Consider the following 15,281-nt stretch of genomic DNA (forward strand, 5'->3'; position numbering starts at 1 on the left):
ATTGTTCATCCACAAATGTTCCAAATAACAGTTTTATAAAAAAAATATTAATTAATAATAATAATAATAATAATAATTACAACCAAGACACAATCTGCCAACACGTCTACAGTCTGTCACTTTTCATTAGGACTTTATAAGAACCATGGCTTCAGTTAGCTGACTTTAAATTCCTCTTTTGAAAACACTAATTTTGTTTTTATAGATTCTCAAATACAACAGCTCTCTATTGTTTTATGGTATGGAAGAAAACAGAATGGTGACAATTAATTGAGTACAAATGTATTCCCATCAATTTTTATTTAAGGTCCCTCCATCAATCCTATTACTTTCAGACGTGTCAGTGTCTGTTTCTCAAGAGTTTAAACAATATCTCTGAAGTTCCTAAGTTGCTAGAAAGTCCTGAGATGATCCCAATGTACTATTTATTTCACCACCACTGTGATTACAAGACATGTTTGCCCTCAATTGTGTCATGTCTCAGTCTGAAGTCAGGAGATTCAATCCATCTGAATAGCCTGAATATAAATATTTGAAAATCAGAGGCAATTTCTGGGCTATGCACAAATTATCTTACATTGTTAGAATATTTGAGTAAATTGTGCTCTGTCCCAGGCAACTTTGAGAATCAGCATAATAACTTTAATCAACTGGTATCTAAACTTTCCACTCCTTTAGTGTTCTTCCCCTTATATTACCCACTCTTTTATGTATGCCACTTCTCTTGTACAAGTGTTTGATTCGTTGGCTGGCTGTGCATGTTAATGAGATGGGACAGAGATGGTTTTTAAAAGCTGCTGCTCAACAACATATTGGGATAGACGGCAAGCAGCGTGAAGTCCCGAATGACGTTTCTGAACTGAGCTCTCTGTACGTACCTACGGAGTTCGTGAAAACTCAAGAGTATTCGGAAGACTAGAAATCAAACATTGTTCCTCTTGTCATCTCCTAAAATTAAAGGGCGAATACCAAGATATTGTCGATTGAGTGAGGTTTAGTTGGGGTAACCAGCCGGGAGGTCCGAATTTGAGGTTCCTTATCAGCAGACGAGATGCATCGTTGTACAACGGCAGCGTTGCTTTTGTTAGTTATTGCCTTATATTCCCTCCACACAGAAGGTAAATATATATTTATATTTGAGCAACGTAAAATGTATGTGAAGGAGCCAGACCCTATTGAAACTTATCGGAAATAGTATGTGTTCAGCCGTTAAACATGTTAATCTGATGGTAATGAGTTTTAAAAAAATGTTGTGCAGCCGAATTGCTCCTGTAATGTTTTACCATCTCCAAATCGACTCCCTTTTGGCAACAGTATAGGCTATTGTTGTTCATAACAGTTATATTACTGTTTTTGTTTTGTACAATTGTGGCTTTGTGGTTTGTTGCGTTAAACACTCAGCCACAGTCTGAAGCCAGGCTACGTTGTATAAATGTTATCATTTTAAAGGTTTTACATTTCACCAAATTCATGATGGTTGTTAGCCTTTTATGCTAACCGGCGTTGGTCTTTATCTGATTTGTTTGGTTCACGTGGTTGATGAGAATTGTAATGCCCGGTGTTGAGGAATTGGAGATGACTATTGATGAGGGAGCCTGGAAGATGTGGGTCACACGTTTCAAAGTAAGCACGAGCCTGCTACAGCGGTTCACCGGACCACCTGCATGCGTGTTAAACGGTCTCAGTGGCGGTGGGAATCCGCAAGCCTTGCTTTACAGTGGAGACAATAAGGAAGTGTAATGTTTTACAATAGTTACTGAGTCATATTCAATCGTTCTCTTTGTTCGTTTTTCATACAAGTTAAGAACTACACCAGACAATCTGTGTGAAGTCGAAAATCATAACTGATCAGTTATTCTCATTAGAAAATATAGATCTACTGTTTGTTAAAAACGTTCAGACCAACGTGTTCAGTTGACCTCAATTTTATTGTAACATGACTGTTTTATTTATTTTACAGCCTACAAGTGCAGGTGCACAAGAAAAGGGCCAAAGATTCGCTACAAGGATGTGCAAAAGCTGGAGATCAAACCCAAACATCCTTTCTGCCAAGAGAAGATGATATTGTGAGTCATTTCTGTGAATCATTTCTATCCTGCTCTCTCTCTCTCCCTACAATGCTTTTTTTGTCTGCTTGTCTCAGATGTCAGTCACTCCTTGTGCTATTCAGTTTGTTTACCAAATGCATAAACTTTTATAAATATTCACTCTAATTTTCTAATCTCATACTATATCAAAGCAGCTGATTGACCTATTCATATATTGATATGGAATCTAATAACTGATATTTTGAGAACCTATTAGCTTAAAGGTGTTACACATAGTATTTTTTTGAATTTGAATACTGTATATCTGGTGCTAATAGTGGAATGATAGTGTTTCACAGTATTACTTACCCGCCAGTGTTGTGATTGCCTGTGATATTCGCCTATTGATTTCTCCTGCCGGACTTTGTGGTTGTTGTCTAGTGGAAATCGCTGTGTCATTTTGTGGTTGCAAAAATTCTATGCTTTTCGCTCCAGTTTGTGAGAAAACAAGCACAGAATAGTGTAGGGAATCATTGTACCATCTAAATCGTTGTGAAACATTATTTTCGATAACAAAAATACAGTTTTTACATCTGTTTGAAGCCGGTTGACAAATTAAAGTTTTGTTTTTTGTCCACCTGCTTCAAACAGTTGTATAAACTATATTTACTGTTATTAAAAATATTTCACTGCGATTTAGATGGTACAATGATTCCCTACACTATTCAGTGCTTGTTGTCTCACACAAACTGAAATTGAGCAAACAGTGTAGAATGTTTGCAACCAGGAAATTTGTGATTTCCACCAGATAACACAGCCACAAAGTCAGAACCCAGTTTGAGAACAGATGCTGCTCCGGTGGGAGAAATCAATAGGCATCCAATATGGACTTTACCTCTTCAGATATGAGTGACTTTCTAACTCTCTTTTTGAGGGTTCCAAATGGAATTGAATCTCCCTATACTATTGCTTTCCCTTTCCAAAATAGATGCTGATCTCACGTTTTTAGTCATTTTCAGTGGAGGTGGCGCTTAATTTTGTAAAAAAAAAAGAATCACATACTCTTTCGCCATCTGTAGTTCACTTGAGGTATTGCATAGATGTGTTCCCATGAACGGAAAAAACAAAACCATGAATTCAAATGTTTTTCTGTCCCGTTGTCATGGATTATAGTACATTGCTCTTGATTTTATCAAAAGGCCTTAGGGTCCATCCAACAAAGATTTGTTGGCTCCTTGGACCATTAAACTGACATTTATTGCTGGGTCTTATATTCTGTGGGCAATGTGATACATTTTAGTTGAACACCAAACAGTTAAAGCTGGTCTATTTGCATTAAATAGTGGCCACTGACCTAAGTGAAAAATGAGACTCAGCGGGCTCCGGAAACAGTGCCCCTTCTCTCCTTTGTTGGCTGGCATGGCTCACGTCTCAGAATTTAACATTCTGCGGGGCCACCTCCACTGTCACAGCAGTGCCTCCAACTCCGACCAAGAGTTAGAAATTAACCAAATTATCCAAGGCCTCTGTTGGCTGGGCAGGTGAATAATTAATTAAGAAGCAGAAAAACTATAAGAGATTGATTTGAAAAGCCCCTGCAGAGCTCTGGGCACAACACACAGCACATGTCACGGCTGGCTCAAAAATGCCATACAGACGGTCTCTCCAACTGCTGCTCTGAATGTCAATGGGTTCATCTAGCCAGGCTCAGAGATCATGTATACCCAGTGCTGTTTTTAAAGCCTATTCATGCAGTAATGTGGATTAGCTGTTTACTCTTACACTCCCTCTCTCTCTCTCTCGCCTTTTGTTCGTCAGTGTCACCATGGAGAACGTGGCGCGCTTCAAAGGTCAGGAGTACTGTCTGCACCCCAAACTGCAGAGTACCAAAAACCTAGTCAAGTGGTTCCGGATCTGGAAGGATAAGCATAGGTGAGAGGTCATCCCACTCCATGATTTGAACGGCCCCCACCAGAGGGCAATACCGTCTGTATTTCAATGTAATTTCTCCTATAGCGGAAATTCTTGTTTAGGTTCCACCTCCGAAGAATGATGCAGGCTGTTAATACATATTCCCGAATTGGGGGTGGGAAACATTGTGGTGATTTCCACATGGAGTGGAGAAATAACAATAAGTAACTGACAGCTGTCAGTGTAGCTAGCTAACATGCTAACCTTATCTACCTAGCTAATGATATCTGTTGCTACAGCATATTCCAAATATTAGCCAGCTGGCTAGGCTATGGCTGCTTCTGGAGCTGGATTTGTCATAAGCATTTAGGGAAAACTTCACCACAGATGGGTAGGGAAAACCAGTATCTTTGACTTCGCCATCTATTATCTGCAAGTGTTGGCGTTTTCCATAAGTTGTAGCTGTGAATCTGCCAATACAAAGAATAAAATGAAGCTCTGGTAATATGGATAGCCTAACTATTGAACAGTTTGGACAAGAGGCCAAGGTGACAGCCAAGGCACATTTATTGTAGTGATTTTCACCAAAAATGTACAACTACGGCATTAATGTTTAGCTACTTAAAAAAATAAAATATATAAAAACGTACATATTTTGAACACTCTCCCAAGTCACAACTTCGGCAGACAAGTCTCAAATTTCTAGCCACAAGCATAAACTAGCTAGTTGGAAAGGCTCATCAGGACGACTGACTGAACAGACTAAACCGAATCCATTCGTCTACACTCGACTCTAACTACGCGATATGCGTCATCAATTTGGGCACCAGGTGTCCCCGTGTAGCATCCTGCTATGGAAAGTATGGTTATAGGAATCTATATAGCTAAGTAATCATGTACTGTATATTTGGCTGTATTTAACATTTTCCCTTCTCTCTTAGCAGGGTGTATGAAGCTTAAACCATGGATTATGTGCACAAAGGGAACAAGTGGGGAAAAAAACGCCATTAAGACTGTTTTTATGAAGTACAAGACATAATCTCCGAGCAATCAGTACTTCGTCTTGGAATGAGATTTATCACGCATATAAGAGATTTCTAGTTTGCTGGTGCCGTTTTAGTTGGCCATCAGGCTAATTATTGTTACTCACTTAAGTCATTTCAACTGTAATAATGGTAGTATTTCTCCAACGCCAACGTTCAAGGCTGTTTACCAGTGGATTAGGATACTGGAGGAAATGCCGTGAGAAAGGTCCTTGATGAATCTGGCCCATGTTGTTTTTTTGGATAGGAGATGTTAGCCCTTGAACCTTCTGTTTGTTCCAAGGACTATTGTATGTCGATGTCTTGTAACATAAAGGGGTCATGGGATTCTTGTTATTGTATACTGCTACTTCTGTATCTTGGTGTGCTTCCAGAAGTGTTAAACACAGCATACTGTATACATGATGAAGGGAATTATTAATTACAGACCAAGCACCCAAATGTATGACAATAATTTTGTAAATTTGAGTTCTTTCGAAGAGAAAATTGGACACAAGAAAAACACACCCAGGTCAATGTGTAGTCATTTTAGATTTCATTGGTGCCATGCCATTCCCATATGCAATCATTAAGTTGTAGTTTATTATGAGCAGTATATAAAGTCAACATGTTAATTTAGATCTTGTAAGACATATATTTTCTGTACCTGATATGAACAATTGTAAACAGCAATGGTATTAGAAGTTGCCCATTTACTCTCATTTGTATCCTTGTCCTGATGTCTTCTGTTTTCTTATGGTCTATTCCACAAAGACTGGAGTTCATCAACATGTTTAATTTTAGAAGAAAGTCTTCATCACCTATGGAAAATAAACCTTTTAAGAAATATCTCATTGTACCCCTCATAAGAATCTTGACATTCAATCATTACATTTTTTTAATAAAGTGTTTAATTATAGAGCATGTTCATGATATTATCCAACACTTTTTGAATGATGACCTTTGAAAAGGTGTGATTGTTTTGTAAGCTATTGATATACGTTGCTACAATGACAGTTGAATTTTTATTTCACCAAACAGAATGCTCAATATACATTTTCTTCAAAGAATGTGCATTCCTCTTGTTTAATATATAAATACAAATGTTGTATTCTACTGTGAGAATTCTTCTAAGACTTTCTAGTGTAATTTATTGTGTTACTGTTTTGCTATTTAAATGTTCATTCGGTAACAGAAATGTTAAGTATCTGTGTTTGGACTGACTCACCAAGCACACATTCAAAATATTCCAAGGAGTGTGAATCAACAAGCACAGCAATAAAAAACACTGTCTGAAAACAGCCCTTTCATTGTTTCCTTGATATTTTATCTTAATTGCTAAATCAAAATATTTTCACTCCACACATGAGCTTTCAGACAGCCTAAATATAAAAATATCAGTCCATATGTTATCGCTAGAAGGCGCTATGTGCTCCCCAATGAACTGGGATGGAATTAGCGTTCTTCTAGCAGCAGGATATTATGCTGGCAACTCAATCGTGGATAATTTCTTTCAAAATAAGACTCACCATGCAAAAAAATGTTTGCACTCTAGTACAGCACGGCTGTGGAAAAACAGCATTGCAACCACATTTGAAAAAGTAAATGGATAATTTGATGTATTTATACCAGTATTTATTTTGAAAGTTTACACAAATACTGGTATGTTGAACGCTATTGTCAAATCAAATTTTACTGGTCACATACACATGGTTAGCAGATGTTAATGCGAGTGTAGCGAAATGCTTGTGCTTCTCGTTCCGACAGTGCAGTAATATCTAACAATTAATATAACAATTCCACAACCACTACCTAATACACACATCTAAGTAAAGGGATAGATTAAGAATATGTACATATAAATATATGGATGACCGAGGGGCATAGGCAAGATGGTATAGAATACAGTATATACATATGAGACGAGTAATGCAAGATATGTAAACATTAAAAAGTGGCATTATTAAAGTGATTAGTGATCATTTATTAAAGTGGCCAATGATTTCGAGTTTGTATGGAGGCAGCAGCCCCTCTGTGTCAGTGATTGTTTAACAGTCTAATGGCCTTGAGATAGAAGCTGTTTTTCAGTCTCTCGGTCCCAGCTTTGTGCACCTGTACTGACCTCGCCTTCTGGATGGTGGCAGGGTGAACAGGCAGTGGCTTGGGTGGTTGTTGTCCTTGATGATCTTTTTGGCCTTCCTGTGACATCGGGTGCAGTTGGTGTCCTGGAGGGCAGGTAGTTTGCCCCCAGTGATGCATTGTGCAGACCGCACCACCCTCTGGAGAGCCTTGCGGTTGTGGGCGGTGCAGTTGCCATACCAGGCATTGATACAGCCCGACAGGATGCTCTCAAATGTGCATCTGTAAAAGTTTGTGCGGGTTTTAGGTGACAAGCCAAATTTCTTCAGCCTCCTGAGGTTGAAGATGCGCTGTAGTGCCTTCTTCACCACGCTGTCTGTGTGGGTGGACCATTTCAGTTTGTCCATGATGTGTATGCCTAAGAACTTAAAACGTTCCAACTTCTCCACTGCTGTCTCGTCGATGTGGATAGGGGGGTGCTCCCTCTGCTGTTCCCTGAAGTCCACGATCATCTCCTTTGTTTTGTTGACATTGAGTGAGAGGTTGTTTTCCTGACACCACACTCCGCGTGTCTCATCATTGTTAGTAATCAAGCCCATTACTGTTGTGTCGTCTGCAAACTTGATGATTGAGGTGGAGGCGTGCATGGCCACGCAGTCATGGGTGAACAGGGAGTACAGGAGTGGGCTGAGCACGCACACTTGTGGGGCCCCAGTGTTGAGAATCAGCAAAGTGGAGATGTTGTTTCCTTCCCTCACCACCTGGGGGCGGCCAGTCAGAAAGTCCAGGACCCAATTGCACAGGGCAGGGTTGAGACCCAGGGCCTTAAGCTTAATGATGAGCTTGAAGGGTACTATGGTGTTGAATGCTGAGCTGTAGTCGATGAACAGCATTCTTACATAGGTATTCCTCTTGTCCAGTTGGGATAGGGCAGTGTGCAATGTGATGGCGATTGCATTGTCAGTGGACCTATTGGGGCAGTATGCAAATTGAAATGGGTCTAGAGTGGCAGGTAAGGTGGAGGTGATATGATACTTGACTAGTCTCTCAAAGCACTTCATGATGACAGAAGTGAGTGCTACGGTGCGATAGTCATTTAGTTCAGTTATCTTTGCCTTCTTGCGTAGGCTATATTGGAAGAAATACAGTTTTAATAAATTACAAATATTGTTATTGGAATTACTCAATAGAGTCTGCAAAATTGAAATGGGTCTCTTGTGCTGGGCAATGGGTTTAATACAGAGTACTGGTGACTCCTTATTCCATCTACTCCATTCTCTGGAATGCAATACACAGTATATGGGATACTTATTTTCTTGTAGAGCTTTTCGACCTGTCTCAGCGAAAGTGTGTTGAGAAATACTCAGTAGGGTCTCTACTAACCAAATGTGGTTAGTTTTGGAGGGGGATTGTGTCGTACATACCCAGAAGCACTTCGTTCTCCACCCCCTCTATAGCCCCCAATGCAATGTACTGTAATAGACTGTACATGAGGTACATATTGACTTGTAGGAAGAAAACCTTTCTACCTGCCTCAGCTAAAGTGGGGTGGGAAATACTCAGTAGGTTCTCTTGGCACTTTTTGTAGAGTTTAACATGTATTACAAGAGACAACAAGGCTACAAGGCTAACAGTACACAGTATAATCAAGCTTCCAGAAAAACAATGGAGAACGTTATCTACAAGTTATATGCCTCTATGTGTTGTTTTTCATTCAAGGTTAGCAGTACACTGTAAAGGCCTATTAACCAAGTTTTCAAAAACCAATAACAGAGACAAGATGGAAAGATAATACATAATACAGAGACATGATGAGTATCTATCAAGGTCATTAAAGGCATTTTCTGTAGAGTTAAAAAAATACTACTAATAAATAAATAAATAAATAAAAGATTTCACCTTTATTTAATCCAGGTAGGCTAGTTGAGATCAAGTTCTCATTTGCAACTGCGACCTGGTCAAGATAAAGCAAAGCAGTTCGACACATACAACAACACAGAGTTACACATGGAATAAACAAACATACAATCAATAATACAGTAGAAAAATCTATAAACAGCATGTGCAAATGAGGTAGGATAAGAGAGGTAAGGCAATAAATAGGCCATGGTGTCGAAGTAATTACAATATAGCAATTAAACACTGGAATGGTAGGGTGTGCAGAAGATGAATGTGCAAGTAGAGATACTGGGGTGCAAAGGAGCAAGATAAATAAATAAATACAGTATGGGGATGAGGTAGATTGGATGGGCTATTTACAGATGAGCTATGTACAGGTGCAGTGATCTGTGAGCTGCTCTGACAGCTGGTGCTTAAAGCTAGTGAGGGAGGTAAGAGTCTCTAGCTTCAGAGATTTTTGCTGTTCGTTCCAGTCATTGGCAGCAGAGAACTGGAAGGAGAGGCGGCCAAAGGAGGAGTTGGCTTTGGGGGTGACCAGTGAGATATACCTGCTGGAGCGCATGCTACGGGTGGGTGCTGCTATGGTGACCAGTGAGCTGAGATAAGGAGGGGCTTTACCTAGCAGAGACTTGTAGATGACCTGGAGCCAGTGGGTTTGGCGACGAGTATGAAGCGAAGGCCAGCCAACGAGAGCATACAGGTCACAGTGGTAGGTAGTATATGGGCTTTGGTGACAAAACGGATGGCACTGTGATAGACTGCATCCAATTTGTTGAGTAGAGTGTTGGAGGCTATTTTGTAAATGACATCACCGAAGTCGAGGATCGGTAGGATGGTCAGTTTTACGAGGATATGTTTGGCAGCATGAGTGAAGGATGTTTTTTGCGAAATAGGAAGCCAATTCTAGATTTCATTTTGGATTGGAGATGTTTAATGTGAGTCTGGAAGAAGAGTTTACAGTCCAACCAGACACCTAGGTATTTGTGGTTGTCCACATATTCGAAGTGAGAACCGTCCAGAGTAGTGATGCTGGACGGGCGGGCAGGTGCGGGCAGCGAACGGTTGAAGAGCATGCATTTAGTTTTACTTGCACTTAAGAACAGTTGGAGGCCACGGAAGGAGAGTTGTATGGCATTGAAGCTCATCTGGAGGTTAGTTAACACAGTTTCCAAAGAAGGGCCAGAGGTATACAGAATGGTATCGTCTGTGTAGAGGTGGATCAAAGAATCACCAGCAGCGAGAGCGACATCATTGATGTATACAGAGAAGAGAGTCGGCCCGAGAATTGAACCCTGTGGCACCCCCATAGAGACTGCCAGATGTCCGGACAACAGGCCCTCCGATTTGACATACTGAACTCTATCGGAGAAGTAGTGGTGAACCAAGCGAGGCAATCATTTGGGAAACCAAGGCTGTTGAGTCTGCCAATAAGAATGTTGTGATTGACAGAGTCGAAAGCCTTAGCCAGGTCGATGCACAGTAATGTCTCTTATCGATGGCGGTTATGATATCGTTTAGGACCTTGAGCGTGGCTGAGGTGCACCCATGACCAGCTCTGAAACCAGATTGCATAGCGGAGAAGGTATGGTGAGATTCGAAATGGTTGGTAATCTGTTTGTTAACTTAGCTTTCAAAGACCTTAGAAAGGCAGGGTAGAATAGATATAGGTCTATAGCAGTTTGGGTCTAGAGTGTCTAGATGACCGCGGCAGCTTTCCAATCTATGGGAATCTCAGACGATACGAAAGAGAGGTTGAACAGGCTAGTAATAGGGGTTGTAACAATTTCGGCAGATCATTTTAGAAAGAGAGGGTCCAGATTGTCTAGGCCGGCTGATTTGTAGGGATCCAGATTTTGCAGCTCTTTCAGAACATCAGCTATCTGGATTTGGGAGAAGGAGAAGTGGGGGAGGTTTGGGCGAGTTGCTGTGCGGAGCGCAAGGCTGTTGACCGGGGTAGGGGTAGCCAGGTGGAAAGCATGGCCAGCCGTAGAAAAATGCTTCTTGAAATTCTCAATTATTGTGGATTTATCGGTAGTGACAGTGTTTCCTAGCCTCAGTGCCGTGGGCAGCTGGGAGGAGGTGCTCTTATTCTCCATGGACTTTACAGTGTCCCAGAAGTTTTTTGAGTTTGTACTACAGGATGCAAATTTCTGTTTGAAAAAGCTAGCCTTAGCTTTCCTAACTGCTTGTGTATATTGGTTCCTAACTTCCCTGAAAAGTTGGCTATTCGATGCTAATGCAGAACGCCACAGGATGTTTTTGTACTGGTCAAGGGCAGACAGGTCTGGAGTGAACCAAGGGCTGTATCTATTCCTGGTTCAACATTTTTTGAATGGAGCATGCTTCTTTAAGATGGTGAGGAAGGCACTTTTAAAGAATAACCAGGCATCCTCTACTGATGGGATGAGGTCAATGTCATTCCAGGAAATACCGGCCAGGTTGATTAGAAAGGCCTGTTCGCTGAAATGTTTTAGGGAGCGTTTGACAGTGATGAGGGGTGGTCGTTTGACCGCAGACCCATTACGGATGCAGGCAATGAGGCAGTGATCGCTGAGATCTTGGTTGAAAACAGCAGAGGTGTATTTGGAGGGCGAGTTAATTAGGATGATATCCATGAGGGTGCCCGTGTTTACGGATTTGGGGTTGTACCTGGTAGGTTAATTGATAATTTGTGTGAGATTGAGGGCATCAAGCTTAGATTGTAGGGTGGCCGGGGTGTTAAGCATGTCCCAGTTTAGGTCACCTAGCAGCACAAGCTCAGAAGATAGATGGGGGGCAATCAATTCACATATGGTGTCCAGGGCACAGCTGGGGGCAGAAGGTGGTCTATAGCAAGCAGCAACGGTGAGAGACTTGTTTCTGGAAAGGTGAATTTTTAGAAGTAGAAGCTCGAATTGTTTTGGTACAGACCTGGATAGTAAGACAGAACTCTGCAGGCTATCTCTGCAGTAGATTGCAACGCCGCCCCCTTTGGCAGTTCTATCTTGGCGGAAAATGTTATAGTTAGGGATGGAAATTTCTGGGTTTTTGGTGGTTTTCCTAAGCCAGGATTCAGACACGGCTAAGACATCCGGGTTGGCAGGATGTGCTAAAGCAGTGAATAAAGCAAACTTAGGGAGTAGGCTTCTAATATTAACATGCATGAAACCAAGGCTTTTACGGTTACAGAAGTCAACAAATGAGAGCACCGGGGAGTAGGAGTGGAGCTAGGCACTGCAGGTCCTGGATTATGCTCTACATCATCAGAGGAACAGAGGAGAAGTAGGATAAGGGTACGGCTAAAGGCTATAAGAACTGGCCGTCTAGCACGTTCGGAACAGAGTAAAAGGAGCAGGTTTCTGGGCACGATAGCATAGATTCAAGGCATAATGTACAGACAAAGGTATGGTAGGAAGAGAGTACAGTGGAGGTAAACCTAGGCATTGAGTAATGATGAGAGAGATATAGTCTCTAGAGACGTTTAAACCAGGCGATGTCATTGCATATGTGGGAGGAGGAACAACATGGTTGGTTAAGGCATATTGAACAGGGCTAGAGGCTCTACAGTGAAATAAGACAGTAATCACTAACCAGGACAGTAATGGACAAGGCATATTGATATTAGGGAGAGGCATGTGCAGCCAAGTGAATTGTATGGGTCCAGTGAGTGGTTGGGTTGGCTGGGGACACGGCGATTCTGACAGTTAGCAGGCCGTGGCTAGCAAGCTAGCAGTTAGCAGGCCGGGGCTAGCAAGGTAGCAGAAGGGCCTTAGAGGGACGTCGCGATGGGGGAAAGTCTGTTTCTGCCGCCTCGTGCGGTGACGTCGATAGACCAGTCGTGGAATTAGTAGGATTCCAAGTAGCAGATGGGTCCAAGTCAAATTGGCAAAATGGGTATAGTGGTCCAAGAAACTGGCCGATGGATCAGCTAACAGTCTAATATGCTCTAGATTACTGCCACTAACTATATGTTGCATTTCTATGGCTATAACTGTCCAATGTGACTTTAAATTCACAGGCACTATCAGATGCTCAAAACACCACCAATTGTGCCCTGTTCCAGGCACATTTGGCATAACCTTTTTGTCGTCACAAAACAGACTATGTAATTCCTGACTCGCAAAAGACACAGGGGACATTAAAACCTCTTAAGGATCATACACTTTGTTCAATTTTCGGCTAAAATGACATACCCTCAGTTAGATTTGGGTATCTCAGGACCTGAAGCAAGGATATGCATATTCTTGTTACCATTTGAAAGGAAACACTTTGAAGTTTGTGGAAATGTGAAATTAATGTAGGAGAATATAACACATTAGATCTGGTAAAAGATAATAAAAAACCAAAAAACATGCGTTTTTTTTGTTGTTCCGTCATCTTTGAAATGCAAGAGAAAGACCATAATATAATATTGCAGTTTAGGCGCTATTTCGATTTTGTCCACTAGATGGCAGTAGTGTGTGTGCAAAGTTTCAGATTGATCCAGTGAAGCGTTGCAATATGTTGTATCAAGTCTGCCCAAATGTGCTGGATTGGTAAATTGATACATTTTCAAGTACATAACTATAGAGAACATACAAAAATGATATGGTGATGCAAAATGTAAGTTTACACACTGCCAGGATCATTAGCTTATACTAGAGGTCGACCGATTATGATTTTTCACCGCCGATACCGATACCGATTAATCGGCCGAATTTTTCCCTTTTATTTAAATGTTATTTATTTGTAATAATGGCAATTACAACAATACTGAATGAACACTTATTTTAACTTAATATAACACATCAATAAAATCAATTTAGCATCAAATAAATAATGAAACATGTTCAATTTGGTTTAAATAATGCAAAAACAAAGTGTTGGAGAAGAAAGTAAAAGTGCATTATGTGCCATGTAAGAAAGCTAACGTTTAAGTTCCTTGCTCAGAACATGAGAACATATGAAAGCTGGTGGTTCCTTTTAACATGAGTCTTCAATATTCCCAGGTAAGAAGTTTTAGGTTGTAGTTATTATAGGAATTATAGGACTATTTCTCTCTATACGATTTGTATTTCATATACCTTTGACTATTGGATGTTCTTATAGGCACTTTAGTATTGCCAGTGTAACAGTATAGCTTCAGTCCCTCTCCTCGCTCCTACCTGGGCTCGAACCAGGAACACATTGACAACAGCCACCCTCGAAGCAGCGTTACCCATGCAGAGTAAGGGAAACAACTACTCCAAGTCTCAGAGCGAGTGACGTTTGAAACGCTATTGGCGCGCACCCCTCTAACTAGCTAGCCATTTCACATCGGTTACACCAGCCTCATCTTGGGAGATGACAGGCTTGAAGTCCTAAACAGCGCAATGCATTGCAAAGAGCTGCTGGCAAAGCACAGTAAAGTGCTATTTTGAATGAATGCTTACAAGCCTGCTGCTGCCTACCATCGCTCAGTCAGACTGCTCTATCAAATCATAGACTTAATTATAACATAATAACACACAGAAACACGAGCCTTAGGTCATTAATACGGTCGAATCCATAAACTATCACATTTATTCTTTCAGTGAAATACGGAACCGTTCCGTATTTTATCTAACGGGTGGCATCCATAAGTCTAAATATTCCTGTTACATTGAACAACCTTCAATGTTATGTCATAATTACGTAAAATTATGGCAAATTAGTTCGCAACGAGCCAGGCGGCCCAAACTGTTGCATATACCCTGACTCTGTTGCAGAGGTGACACATTTTCTCTAGTTAAAAGAAATTCATGTTAGCAGGCAATATTAACTAAATATGCAGGTTTAAAAATATATACTTGTGTATTGATTTTAAGAAAGACATTGATGTTTATGGTTAGGTACAAGTTGGAGCAACCTTTTTCGCGAATGCGCACCGCATCGATTATATTATATATTATATATATATTATATTTGAAAAGAAGGTTGACGATATCCGATCCTCGTTTGCTAAGTCAAACGAGGAGCTGGTCCTGCTCACACTGCCCTACCCTGTGCTTTGACCTCTTTCTCCCCTCTCTCTCCAGATGAAATCTCGCGTCTTGTGACGGCCGGCCGCCCAACAACCTGCCCACTTGACCCTATCCCCTCCTCTCTTCTCCAGACCATTTCCGGAGACCTTCTCCCCTACCTCACCTCGCTCATCAACTCATCCTTGACCGCTGGCTACGTCCCTTCCGTCTTCAAGAGAGCGAGAGTTGCACCCCTTCTGAAAAAACCTACAATCGATCCCTCCGATGTCAACAACTACAGACCAGTATCCCTTCTTTCTTTTCTCTCCAAAACTCTTGAACGTGCCGTCCTTGGCCAGCTCTCCTGCTATCTCTCTCAGAATGACCTTCTTGATCCTAATCAG

At 41.1% G+C, this 15,281-nt stretch overlaps 1 protein-coding gene across 2 annotated transcripts; it reads left to right on the forward strand.

The window, feature by feature from the left end:
• The first annotated feature begins 795 nt into the window (after positions 1-795).
• Positions 796-6,261, forward strand: LOC106604935 (C-X-C motif chemokine 14). 2 transcript variants are annotated; one of them, XM_014200083.3, is made up of 4 exons: positions 796-1,118; positions 1,961-2,066; positions 3,846-3,959; positions 4,883-6,261. In XM_014200083.3, exons 1-4 carry the CDS (start codon positions 1,052-1,054, stop codon positions 4,896-4,898), a joined length of 303 nt encoding a protein of 100 aa, XP_014055558.1. In that variant the 5' UTR covers positions 796-1,051; the 3' UTR covers positions 4,899-6,261. The 2 variants fall into 2 exon arrangements, with proteins under 2 accessions (XP_014055558.1, XP_014055557.1); XM_014200082.2 differs by having other exon boundaries at positions 797-1,118; positions 4,880-6,261.
• The last annotated feature ends 9,020 nt before the right edge of the window (positions 6,262-15,281 follow it).

This window comes from Salmo salar, chromosome 05, assembly GCF_965601325.2.
Source record: "Salmo salar chromosome 05, fSalSal1, whole genome shotgun sequence".
NCBI classification, from domain to species: domain Eukaryota; kingdom Metazoa; phylum Chordata; class Actinopteri; order Salmoniformes; family Salmonidae; genus Salmo; species Salmo salar.

Coding starts and splice junctions, on each gene's coding strand:
- LOC106604935 (XM_014200082.2), top strand. CDS start 1,052: ATGCATCGTTGTACAACGGCAGCGTTGCTTTTGTTAGTTATTGCCTTA. Junction 1,119..1,960: donor ATATTCCCTCCACACAGAAG/GTAAATATATAT, acceptor TTTATTTTACAG/CCTACAAGTGCAGGTGCACA. Junction 2,067..3,845: donor TGCCAAGAGAAGATGATATT/GTGAGTCATTTC, acceptor TTTGTTCGTCAG/TGTCACCATGGAGAACGTGG.